We start from the raw sequence: 12,774 nt of genomic DNA, 5'->3' as shown, positions 1-12,774 counted from the left end.
GGTGAAAGTCAATGAAGCCATAAAAGGCAAAATGTTTTCTTTGCCATAAAGATGTCAGAGACAAAATAAGTGAGAGAAAAAAAATAAAACAAAACAGGTTGCAAACAGCCACCTGGTCTCATTTGTCCTGCTCTGTAGTTTTTGTAATTATCTACACTAATAAAAGACAAAGATGCTAATTGACCGTACCTTCGCTATGTTCATCAGCCAATCAGTCAAGTATGCAAATTAACCCAATAAAGATGGCCATGAAATTTGCATACTGCAGGCAGATCCTGCTGTGCCACCCTGCTCAAGCAGCATGATCCCCAGCTGCCGCCCGCCCCAGCGCGGGATCCGGGTCTGCCATATGTGACCAGGGGAGACAGGGCAGGCACCGTGGAATCGGGCATGCCATCTGCCACCAGGGGAGCGGGCCTAAGCCAGCAGGTGGTTATCTCCCGAGGGTCCCAGATTGTGAGGGGGCACAGGTTGGGCTGAGAAACTGCCCACCCCACCTCCCGCCAGTTCACAAATTTTTGTGCACCGGGCCTCTAGTCCTTCTATACTTTGTTTTCCCAGGAGCCTGCCTCTGTGGCCAGCCTAGAACCCTGCTAAGTAGTTTGAATAGACGAGAGACTCACGCACTGGCTTCATTGCCTCAGTACTGCCTCTACCAGAGGAGCAGCTCTGGTGCCACTCTGTAACTTTGCTGACCTCGAAGCCAGGTTTTACAAGGAAATCACTTAGGGACGTGGTGCCATGAAGACTCATTTTCTCTGGCTGGAGTGTTTCCACCTGCTACTCTTAGACTCTGTGTGGCCAGTTCCTTCTTCACCTATTAAGTCTCAAATAGCACCTCCTCTGAGAGGCCTTCTCTGACCATCCTATTTAAGAAGGGACACACCCCAGCCCTGGCCAGGTAGCCCATTTGGTTAGAGCATCATCCCCGACACAAGAATCAACCAATGACTGCATAAATAAGCGGCGCAACAAATGGATGTTTCTTCTCTCGCTCTCTCTTTCACCCTCCTTCCCTTCCTCGCTCTCTAAAAATCAATTTAAAAATTAACAAAAGAAAGTCAGAAGCCTAGTCATCTTGCCTGCTGTGACCTTGAAGCAAGTGTTCAGCCTGCCCGCCTGGTTGAGCTTTCTTTGTGTTGTGCAGGTCCTAGAGTGGGCTCAGGAGAAGCGGAAGCTGAGCGTGCTGCACATCCATGGGGTCTACACCAACCCTAGTGGCATTGTCCTTCATCCCGCTGGGTACCAGAACGTGCTCAGGAACACTGAAGTTATGGTGAGTGCTGCTGATCTCGCTGGTCTTGGGAAACCCTTCCTGGAAACCTCTAAGGGTACCATTGGTTTTCAAGGGCTAACATGTTCTTTTCATTCATTCAAAGTTGAAAGGTCAAACATTCTTTACTGTACTCCTCAGCTTGTGGGTGTGCGTGCCATCTTGAAAAATGTACTCGAGGTATCGAGCTACAGGCTTTCCCTTTGTTCTTTTTTTTTTTTTCCATTTTATGTTTTTCTTTTTGTTGATTTCAGAGAGGGAGGGGGTGGAGAGAGAAAAATCAATGATGAGAAAGAATCACTGAACAGCTGCCTCCTACACACCCCACACTGGTTATTGAGCCCACAACCTGGCATGTGTCCCAACTGGGAATGGAACAATGACCTCCTGGCTCATAGGTCCATGTTCAATCTCTGAACCACGCTGGCTGGGCTCCCTTTGTTCTTGGACAGACAGCTGGTTGCCATCACCTTCACATATGAAGAATACATTATTACCTCTTTTTATTGTGCAGTTTATTATAGTATTAATAACCCTCTCTATGCCAATAATAACTGGTGTAGCTTTTATCAATCACTACTAGAATATACATCCTAAAGTAATTTTGTGTAAATGATGATGGACTTGTATTAATTACCACACTTATTCAAACTTACTGCTCAATGGAAAAAATTGAAAAACTCTTGGTGATAAAGTAGAGGTTTTCTTCTTCGTGAAAAAATATCTTTGTTGATCTTTAAAGATGCAAGTGTTAGACTTGCTCACACATGCATGTTCAAACCAAAAAGTCTACCTCACCAATGAAATGTGGGAGTGATTCACTGGCCTCCAATTCTGAAAATAGTGTATAATAGGACTGGGTCACTTAGAGTCATCGTATCTACATGATGCAGCAAAAGAAAGACCAAGAAAATGCGATGTTTTCTAAGGCATAAGAGCCTTTTCCCCCACATATTCTTTCCCTGGCATCTGTTGGAACTCCATTCATTGCTGACATTGCGTGATCACTTAAGCAAAATCATTTCTAGTGTTTCTATATTTACATATGTGTATATAAAGATACATACACACATAGATATATATTGATCTAAGTATTGAGGAAATCTGGTGATGAAATTATCTTTCTGGTGGTTCATGGTGCCCTTTGTAAGGCAAATACAGTCCAAAAAATGGAAAGAGTAAGATATATTAAAGATCTACTCGTTGGTCTCATGGCTTCTGGGTACATAGATCTCAAAAATAAATTGCAAGGTCAGAAGATCAGTGGTAACCCCGAGAAACCCTGAATAGAGAACCTATGGGCAACACCTATGACAACAATATTGTAGACATAGGTCTGATATTGGTACAGGTCAATATTAGAACAATAATAAAGTTATAGTGATAGCCCGGCTGGTGTGGCTCAGTGGTGGAGCATCAACCCATGAACCAAGAGGTCACTGGTTCAATTCCTGGTCAGGGCACAAACAAGATCAGCTTTAGGGGCTTATCCTCCCTCTTAACCCTGGTTCAGTGACGGCCACAGTGTGTTAAGAGCAGTGATGATGAGCCTGTGGCTTTTGTGTCTCAGACACGCCTTGTGTGTGTCTTCACCGTGTCACTTTGTTTCTTTTCCTGCAAGAGAGAGATTCAGAAACTCTATGAAAACAAGTCATTTCTTTTCCTGGGTTGCGGCCAGACGGTGGATGACACCACTTTCCAAGCCCTTTTTCTGGAGGCTGTCAAGCATAAATCTGACTTAGAACATTTCATGCTGGTTCGGAAAGGAGATATAGACGAGTTCATGAAGCTTCGAGAAAACATGCTGGACAAAGGGATCAAGGTCATCTCCTATGGAAATGAATATGCTGATCTTCCAGAGTACTTCAAGCGGCTGACCTGTGAGATATCCACGCGGGGTAGGTCAGGTAAGATGCAGCTCTTCAGCCTTGTGTGTGTTGGTTATGGGCAAAGTCATTACCAAGATGAGGACTATCACCCTAACCAGATTAGGAGGAGGGCATGTTTGGTCTTCAGGTTGGATGAAAATGGCATTTGGATAGGAGAAAAAGGCACAAAGGCGAATCCATTGCAGAAGTGGGAAGAAGGAAGGAACTCAGCCTCATTAGTTATCAGTGAAGTGCAATTAGAATTTCGATTTCAAAATAGAAAAGAATGGTAACTCAATTTTGGCTAAACTGTGAGGAAAGAAATATATTCATGTTGGAATATGTTAAAATTTTGAAAACCTTTGTCCCAGAAATTTCACCTAAAGAGATAATTGGACGCCGAAACCGGTTTGGCTCAGTGGATAGAGCGTCGGCCTGCGGACTGAAAGGTCCCAGGTTCGATTCCGGTCAAGGGCATGTACCTGGGTTGCGGGCACATCCCCAGTGGGAGATGTGCAGGAGGCAGCTGATCGATGGTTCTCTCTCATCGATGTTTCTAACTCTCTATCTCTCTCCCTTTCTCTCTGTAAAAAATCAATAAAATATATTTTAAAAAAAAAAAGAGATAATTGGACAATTGCATAAAGATATACTTGTGGAATGTTACCAGTTTGTATAAATGAAAATATTAGAAGCAACTTAAAATGTTTCACTTAATAGGAAATTATGTAAATACTCCAATATTTATTTCATTGATAAAATACAATGAAGCTATAAAAGGGAAAATGTTTTTATTGTCCAAAAATATGTCAGAGTAATATTGTGAGTGAAGGGAGGAAAAATCACCATGATCAGTCCCATTCATACAGAATTACAGACATTCTGTTTTTGTTTATGTGTATGTATAGAGAAATATCTACAATGATAGTTACTAAATTAACTGAGGTTATGTTTATGCTATTGGACTTAAGGGTTTTTTAAAGATATTTTGTTTCTCTGTTAGCATTCTCTACAGTGATTATGCCTTATCTTTAGAAAAACAAAAAGCACACCTTAAAATGGTCTTTGGAAATTAACATGGTATTAAAGTCAGAGATTGGGGTACCACTCACTCACTTGACATTTTACCTCCAGTTTTAATGAGAAAGCCAAATGGGGATAAAAGGTTGTTTATTAATGGCTCGAGGCAAGTTCCCAATAACCCTACAAGATACAAAACTTTATGGTGTCAATTAAATGGAAGTTTGCTTTTTAAAACCTTACTTTGAATGAAGCCAAGCCCCCAGGGTATGGCCACTCTGAATCACTACCCAGTTCCAAACAAACTTTGCTGTTATATGTAGAATATGTTCTTGAAAAGTTTTATGTTAATGTGGATTTTCATTGTCAATCTCAGTGCTTCTGAGGGGGCCTATTAAAGTACGGAAAATTTAATATAGAGGGAACTTTTCCTAAATCAAATCATCATTCCCAGTGTTTTCTCCTGAATCAGATTGCTTTGAGTGGAATTCTTTGTAATGAGAAATAATATTTATTGTGGCCTATATTCTGAGGTCTTCTACCCAGGGAAGAGTTTGTGGGAAGCTCTTATCACCATAACTGAGCACAGAAAACCATGTCTGCCCTTCTCCTATAGACAAACTTTTCGGTTTCTCTCGGAAAACAGCTGCTGTTCTTTCTTGGGGACATGTTTCCTGCTGTCCTGCTGTGTTTGATTCTTTTGCTGTCCACCCACGCGGAGGCCTTTCAGTCGCTTTTACTACTGGACACGTTCTGTTTTCATTAGACAAGAGATACATACCCAACCTTTACATATTTATTGTGGCCTACATTCTGAGGTGTTCTACCCAGGGAAGATGCTAAAATTGAAAATAGCAAACCCCTCCTGGACAGCTGTTCCTATTACACTAAAATTTTTAAATAAAAATATCTGAAGTGGCATAAAAGTTTTTATTAGCTGCCTAGGAGTCCTGTTACCATAGGTAGTTAACCAGTTATTAATAAGGAGGATGCAGCCGAAACTGGTTTGGCTCAGTGGATAGAGCGTCGGCCTGCGGACTGAGAGGTCCCAGGTTCGATTCCGGTCAAGGGCATGTACCTGGGTTGCGGGCACGTCCCCAATGGGGGATGTGCAGGAGGCAGCTGATCGATGTTTCTCTCTCATCGATGTTTCTAACTCTCTATCTCTCTCCTTTCCTCCCTGTGGAAAATCAATAAAATATATTAAAAAAAAAAATAAGGAGGATGCAGAGGGAATTAGACCTTGTGAAGCATGGTCAGCTGGGGAGCATGCGCCTGTTTGTTTCACCAGAAAGCTAGTTTCACCCAATCCAGGGGATCACAGCATCGCCCCGCCAAGGATTAACACCCTCCCTTCCCCCTTCTGGTACCGGTAGGGATTTTGGGGTGTGAGGAGAGCAAGGGGAGATAAGTACATGTGCAACGGAAGTCAAAATGATTCAGGAGGAGTTGCTTGGCCATAGAGGCCTGTCAATCTAGCCTGGGAAAGGGCTCAGTGGCTAGAGGGTGGACCCATCAGAGGCCTGTGGAAACTGGGAACTTGGTCAGTTATTTTGAAAAAGCACCTGGTCCTTCTCAAGCCCCAGATGCTATAATCCCAGGGGAGCAGAGTTCTCCCTCTCTCCCTCCCTCTCTCCCTCTGTCTCCCCCCCCACCCCCTCTCTTTCTCTCTCTCGCCCACTGACCGGAGCTCGCCCCATTCGTTGGATCATTTTCTCTCTATAGTAACCATGTGGCCTTAGCTCCAAATACAGGCTCCACGGGGAGCCTGGATACTGCAACACAGCAGCAGTGGCAGCCCTGAACATAGGCTAAGCTGGTGGTGGTGGGAAAGCTGGGTGGACTAGCTTTGCTGTGGCACAGGATCTCTGGACATTGGCCCTACTTGTGGCCCTGATTTTCTATGGTGGGAGGGACAGAGATGGGAAATTAGGAACCCAGGCCTCTTCTATTTTCACCTAATAAATCTTCCCACCAGACCTCATCCTCTCTTGGGGGTCCCCAAAAATGCTTTCTCTCATGATACTGCAAAAAATCGCACTTCCACCAGCAACACCACTAGAGTCGATTTCCCCAGTTAGCACTGGTTATATATTTGGAATTTTTAAAAATCAAGGCTTTCCTATATGGTGAGGGGGCTTTATTAGAATGGTCGGCTAAGTTAGTTCGTGATTTGAAATCCAGCAGAGCAGTTTTGGGTTAAAAATATATTTCATTTTGAGACAAGTGAAACTTATCTGTCATCCTTGGTTATGTTTTGAGTTTCCATAGATACGTACTGATGTTGGTTTGTTTAACACTGAGCATTTGCTACATACCGGCATTGTGCTGTGTACTTTTACATAGTGAAAATCACTTGGGTTCAAAACAGTGTAAGATCTCGTACATTATTTCAGAAAAATCAAGTAAGGAAAAAAAGGAAAATAATGCTTTCATAATTCGTTACCATCATACAAGCAGTTCTTTGGTATATTTCCAATTAACAGTTTTTCATAGTTATAAAAAAAGTATACAGACAGTCTTGGTACTTTTTATTCAGTGGTATATTATATAAATTCCTACGAGGCTACAGGTTCAAGGTTTGTGTGCCTGATGCTTCAAAGGCCAATAAGCAAAAACGTCATAGAGTTTGGAGTAAGGAAAGGTTTATTGATCAGGAAGGTGCCAGCTTGAGAAGATGGGGAATTAGGGTTAGACATAATCTTATAGCTTCCGCAAATCCATTTCAAGAGAGCCCAGAATTCAGGCATCTTTTAGGTCAATGAAAGGGAGGAGGGGCAAGGCAAGAGGTAGCTGAGGAGCCTAGACAGCTAGATGGTCAGGGATCCAAGGAAGAGCATGAAATCTCTGTATCTCTTTGTTCCTAGTTGGTCCATTGAACACCGCCCACCCCACCACCACCACCACCCCATTCCTGCCATCTGAGTCCACTCTTTTTTTAAAAAAATATATTTTATTGATTTTTTACAGAGAGGAAGGGAGAGGAATAGAGAGTTAGAAACATCGATGAGAGAGAAACACCGATTGGCTGCCTCCTGTACACCTCTTACTGGGGATGTGCCCGCAACCAAGGTACATGCCCTTGACCGGAATCGAACCTGGGACCCTTCAGTCCACAGGCCAATGCTCTATCCACTGGGCCAAACCGGTTAGGGCCGAGTCCACTCTTTTAAAAAAAAACAAAAACAATTTTTATTGATTTCTTAAAGAGAGGAAGGGAGAGGGACAGAGAGCCAGAAACATTGATGAGAGAGAAACATCGATCAGCTGCCTCCTGCACACCCCCCACTGGGGATGTGCCCGCAACCAAGGTACATGCCCTTGACCAGAATCAAACCTGGGACCCCCCAGTCCGCAGGCCGACGCTCCATCCACTGAGCCAAACCGGCCAGGGCGGGCTGAGTCCACTCTTAAGGCTCCTGTAAAAATTTGATAAGCAACCATTATTTTGTACACATTTCCCCACCTCTTTCTGGAAAGGTGCCTTCTGACAAGGGGCTGTTCTTGGAAAAGCTCAAGCCTCAAGCAGAATTCCTCTAGCCAATTAGCATGTCCATAGCAGGAACTGTAAGTGTGAAGGCCATGGGAGAAATGCTAGCTAGAATTAAAATAGTCAGGGACTGTATGTAACATTTTCATGACCACTATTTTAATATTTTTTAAAAATTTATTTTAGAAACATCAATTTGTTGTCCCACTTATTTATGCATTGTCATAACCACTATTTTGTTTAAAATAGGTTTTTGTTGATTTGAGAAAGGGAGAGGGAGAGAAACATTGATGATAGAGAAACATCAATTGCTGCCTCCTGCAACCCCCCCCCCCCCCCCCCCACTGGGGATCATGTATATGCACAGGATGATTCCCAACCAACAGAGCCACACTGGCCAGGGCCATAACCACTATCTTTAATGACTGCGTTATAACCCAGTGTAGCTGTTAGTTTACCTAATTATTTTCCTATTAGGCAGCTTCTAATTTTTTTCTTTATTGTAAGAACTGCCATACAGTTTTTCCTTTTGCAAGTAATTTCCTTAGGATAATTATGTTCTCAGGGTAATTACTAGATCAAAAGGCATGAACATTTTAGTGATTGATAAATATTGCTCAAGTGTTTTCTAAGAGGGAAGTAGCATGTATGTTTTAGTGCTGTCTCTTATTTGTACTCTAATTGCCCATATTCTTTTCTTCCATGTGTTCATTTCTATACTTTTTCTGACACCATTTTCTATCCTAGTGCTGGCCAATAGGATCTTCTGCAATGTTAGAAATATTTTATACTTTTTGCTGTCCTGTACCATAACCACAAGTGACATGTGGCTGTTGAATATTTGAAATGTGGTTAGTGTGACAGAGGAAGAATTTTTAATGTAAAATTCAGCCATGTGTGGCTAATGGCATCATATTAGACAGCGCAGATCTAATCCAGCTTATACTGTGGGAGTATCTGCTACTTTGCGCTTGTCTACTTGGTTGAATTTGCTCATTTGCATGCTGCTCCCCACCCCTGGTCAGACTTTCCCCCCCTGAACTTGGCCTTCTCCACCAGTTAGGGACGGCAGACACACTGCCCATGTAAACGTTTTGTTTACAAGCACTGTCAGTGCGCACACTCCGGCCTTACTGTTTCCGTTATTTAACACCACCAGTTGGAGACTAACCTAGTTTATTCTCCCGCCTCCTTGTCTCCTGCTGTACTAGTACGTGTTCATTACTAAATAATGCCATCCTTTAGATACAGTGGTTCTCAACCTTCTGGCCCTTTAAATACAGTTCCTTATGTTGTGACACAACCATAAAATTATTTTCGTTGCTACTTCATAACTGTAATGTTGCTACTGTTATGAATCGTAATGTAAATATCTGATATGCAGGATGGTCTTAGGCGACCCCTGTGAAAGGGTCGTTAGACCGCCAAAGGGGTCGCGACCCACAGGTTGAGAACCGCTGCTTTAGACCATGCTTTCATCTCCCTCTGGATGGTTGGTTGGTTTTCTAGCAATTGTTTTGGCTTTTTAATCTAACAGCTGACATTGATGTTCACTCTGTTTAGCAGGCGTGATGAGAGAAGGTCACCTAAATGGTTCATCTGCAGCGCACAGTGAAATAAGAGGTATACTGTTTCCTGTTTACTATCTGCCTATTTGTCAACAGAAAATGTTCCTAAGACCTAGTTAAGACCTTGGGGAGTAATGACTTGCTGCTGCTATCTGAGAAACATTATTTTTCTTTTTCTTAAATTATTGTTTAAAGTATTACATACAGTATTACGTAAGATTATTTTTCTACCAAGTCTGTTACAAGATGCCTGTGTCTTATATCTTGAATTCTGCAGGTTAAGCTGGACTTCAGCACCTGCAGCTTTAGATGTGTAAACCTGTTTATGAACCTCCCGTTTATTCTCTCCCTTCTCTCTCCACAGACCTCAGTACATGAGGGCTACAGAAGTCACCGACATGAGACCAAGCTGTAAGGCCCTACCATGGACAGTTTAACAGTAAACTTACAAGAACCCAACACAACTCTGAAAAGAACCAAAACCCAGAAGTTGAAGGCTGGGGCTACGTAGAGTGGTGGCGAACTTCCCACCTTAATCCTTCGTGCCGACTGGTCTTTTGTTTTGTTGTTTTCCAGTTCTTGATCTCATATGGCCTGTTCCAGTTTGAGAAAACCCAAGTGACAATGGGACCCAGTGCAGCTCCCCACCCACCACTGGGCTGGACATGCCTGTGACTACACGGGTCCGGGTGGTGCCCCCTGCGCAGGCTGCTGCCCGGCATGGACGCGGGCTGTGGATGCCGTGGATTCACCGTGGCCGCTGCAATTTTATACTCTAGACTTGGTTTTCCACTTAAGCTTAATGGCTTTTTCTAAGACTTGAAGCTCTAGTTTTCTAGATCTCTTACAGTGTACAGTATTTTACATACCTGAGCTGTATTAAATGCTTGTTCATTTACTTCCCAAGGCCCTGGTTCTACTTTGTCACTTTTGAAAATTAACCTGCAAAGGTCCTGACAAGCCTAATTTTTGTCACTCAATTTAATTTTCAAGACCTGTTCCTTTCTGGGAGAGGGGACCTTCCTCAGGAGAGCCATTTTCCCAGATTCCTCAGAGCACCCATTCCCACTGCTTCCCGTACATAAACACTAGTTAGCGTGACATGGGATTGTAGTTTTGAATCCTATATAAAGTAACTCCGAGACTAAAAGGCGATTTACTTATGAAATTTATTTTCTTATATATAAATTATGCATTTCTCTGGGCAGACAGCCTTCACCTTATTGCACTAAGCACGTCTGTAATACAAGCTACAGGACAAGTCTCAACAAGAGGTTTGTATTTAATGTAGCACTTGTCTACCAGGCACTGTAGAGAGGAGGCGGAGGAGCTAGGGTCCCTCGGGGTGAAGAACGGGGAGGGGCACCGTGATACCTCCCGACAGGCAGTTCCCTCCCAGGAAGGGGAACATGCAAAGCTTACACCTGGGTTCTGGGCCTGGGGAAGAGCTGGAAGGCTGAGAAGCCCAAAGCAATACTGCAGCTCGCCCCCTTTTCTGAGGGATGAGGGAAGGGGGACTCACCTTTCGCTCATTGTAACAAATCCCTCTGGCCTTAGCCGACACTTTGAGGAAACCACGGGATGGGATCATCAGAATTAGCAGCAATTAAGAACAGGCTATACAATGCCACAGTGTGGTTGGTGGGTGTCACCCAGGCTCAGGGACCTGAAAGCTGTATAGCCTAGAGAGAGGTGCCACTCAAGACCCAGAGCTGGTTCTGGAAGTCTCTTAATCTAATGGAGCTTCAAACTGCTTATGATGCTCAGATGTCCTCATGACCACACTTACCAGCCAAGTTCTGGTGTCAGATCTCCTGACCATTGGTCAAAGCTGTAATGAGGCGGAGACCATAGGCAAAGTGAGGGGGTAGGAAGGGTAGAACCACAGTGGTGGTGGGCGGGGTGGCATGGGCAGTGGGCAGTGACTGTAACATGATTAGGCCCTCCTTGTAGACGGGGGCTAGATTGAACAGGGAGTGGGCTAGAGGAGCTGCACGCCAGGACCTGCCCTCACTCTGCCTCTGCACTACACTGAAGACAAGTTGCTCACACTCTAATGCACATTCTTGATCCAGGAACAGGGACTTTGGGGGAAGCGGTGATTTGGTTTTGGGCAAGAGCATGTTAAGCCTTCATGAGGGCAGCCACCACAGCCTTGGCGTTGAGACTGCGTAGGTCGCAGTAGGTCTGGCCAGTGCCCACAAACACGATGGGTTTGCTTGTGATGTAAGTCATAGAAATAGCAGCTCCCACCTGAAGAGGAAAAAGGGGTACCCAGTCAACTCAAGGACCCTTCTTTGTACCCCGAGTAACAGGAAGCTTTGCGCTAATGCAGCCTCAGCTACCTTGTGAAAGATCGCCACCCCCTGCCCCCACCCAGTCCCCCTATGTCCTATGTCATTCATATTTACCTTGTCATCAATGGTATCAAATTTGGTAAGGACAATGCCATCAATGAGCCGAGGGGTTTGAGCCATAGAATGGTCAGCCAAGGCTCTGTTGAACTTGACCTGGAAAGGAGACATGGCATGTAAGTGTAAAATGCACCTTTCCACCCAAATCCGAGGCTGGAAAGAGAACCACGCCCTCACCAGCTGATCCACGGCCTCGTTGCCTACTAAGGCCTCGCCCACAAACAGCACCAAGTCAGGGGTGTTGACAGTAATGAGCTTGGCCAGGGCGGTCATCAGGGGGGCATTGTCTTGCATGCGACCAGCTGTGTCCACCAGCACGACATCAAAGCCCTGGTTCCGTGCTACAGAGAGAAAAGCGGTCAGCTCAGAACTCCTGGGTTGTTGCACTTATTTCCAGCGTCCCCTCAGGAAGTCCTAGCCTGGCTATGTGAAGGGCTTTCTCGGGCTCTGGATCTGGTTACAAGGTGGTGAGAAAAAAATCTGTACTTGGCCCTCCGTGCATAGTCAGGAAAAGGATGACAGTGCCACAAAGGTGACCAATTAGAGGTTTCTTGGGTTGGGCCATACCAGCTTCGGTTGCAACTACACCCATTACCCAAAGCGGAGCATGGCACGTCACAAGCCCTGACTTGTTACTGAGCATAAGTTGGTAGTCGGGTGACCCTGATCCTCAGGGTATTTTAAAGGAGCCCAAGGAAAGGGGCCCAGACCAGCTCCCACACTTTCTGTGCACCGTACCAAAGGCAATAGCTTCCATGGCGATGCCGGCAGCGTCTTTGCCGTAGCCCTTCTCAAACAACTGCACCATGGTGCGGCCACCGTGACTCTCCGGGGGGTGGAGGGCACTCAAGCGGCGTGTGTGTGTGCGCAGCTGCTCCACGGCCCCGGCACGAAATGTGTCACAGGCGGCGATGAGGACACTGAAGCCATTCTCTAGCAGCCAGAAGGAAATCTGCAAGAGGCAAAGCAGACTGTCACCTAGAACCACAGTTGCTGAGACAGTGAAGAAAGGTCAGACAGATGGGAACTGCACTGACCTTGGCAAGATTGGTGGACTTCCCCACTCCATTAACCCCACAGAAAGTGACCACGTAAGGGCGCTGATGACGCTGGGCATCCATGATGTCCCGGAGCATGTCCA

At 44.8% G+C, this 12,774-nt stretch overlaps 2 protein-coding genes across 7 annotated transcripts in view; one reads left to right on the top strand and one right to left on the bottom strand.

Moving 5' to 3' along the window:
* The window catches only part of FAM118B (family with sequence similarity 118 member B), a 32,835-nt gene extending 22,713 nt beyond the window's left edge, over nucleotides 1–10,122 (top strand). For 3 of the 6 annotated variants that reach the window (XM_006775044.2, XM_015571340.1, XM_015571343.1), the window contains exons 5-8: nucleotides 1,148–1,276; nucleotides 2,895–3,180; nucleotides 9,215–9,274; nucleotides 9,584–10,122. In XM_006775044.2, the coding sequence (XP_006775107.1) occupies nucleotides 1,148–1,276; nucleotides 2,895–3,180; nucleotides 9,215–9,274; nucleotides 9,584–9,597 (489 nt within the window). In that variant the 3' untranslated portion in view covers nucleotides 9,598–10,122. The remainder of the gene's footprint in view (nucleotides 1–1,147; nucleotides 1,277–2,894; nucleotides 3,181–9,214; nucleotides 9,275–9,583) is intronic. The other 3 variants (XM_015571341.1, XM_015571338.1, XM_015571342.1) reach the window with 3 other exon arrangements.
* Nucleotides 10,123–10,369: 247 nt separating this feature from the next.
* Nucleotides 10,370–12,774, bottom strand: part of SRPRA (SRP receptor alpha subunit) — a 6,240-nt gene continuing 3,835 nt past the window's right edge. Inside the window, exons 11-15 of the mRNA XM_006775050.2 lie at nucleotides 12,671–12,774; nucleotides 12,372–12,585; nucleotides 11,811–11,974; nucleotides 11,631–11,729; nucleotides 10,370–11,472 (exon numbers count right to left, since the gene is read on the bottom strand). The exon at nucleotides 12,671–12,774 is cut by the window's right edge and continues 3 nt beyond it. Of these exons, the coding sequence (XP_006775113.1) occupies nucleotides 11,344–11,472; nucleotides 11,631–11,729; nucleotides 11,811–11,974; nucleotides 12,372–12,585; nucleotides 12,671–12,774 (710 nt within the window). The 3' untranslated portion in view covers nucleotides 10,370–11,343. The remainder of the gene's footprint in view (nucleotides 11,473–11,630; nucleotides 11,730–11,810; nucleotides 11,975–12,371; nucleotides 12,586–12,670) is intronic.

Source organism: Myotis davidii, unplaced genomic scaffold (genome assembly GCF_000327345.1).
Source record: "Myotis davidii unplaced genomic scaffold, ASM32734v1 scaffold148, whole genome shotgun sequence".
NCBI classification, from domain to species: Eukaryota; Metazoa; Chordata; class Mammalia; order Chiroptera; family Vespertilionidae; genus Myotis; species Myotis davidii.
Note: the sequence above shows the minus strand (reverse complement) of the source record. Positions and strands in the feature narration are given on the sequence as shown.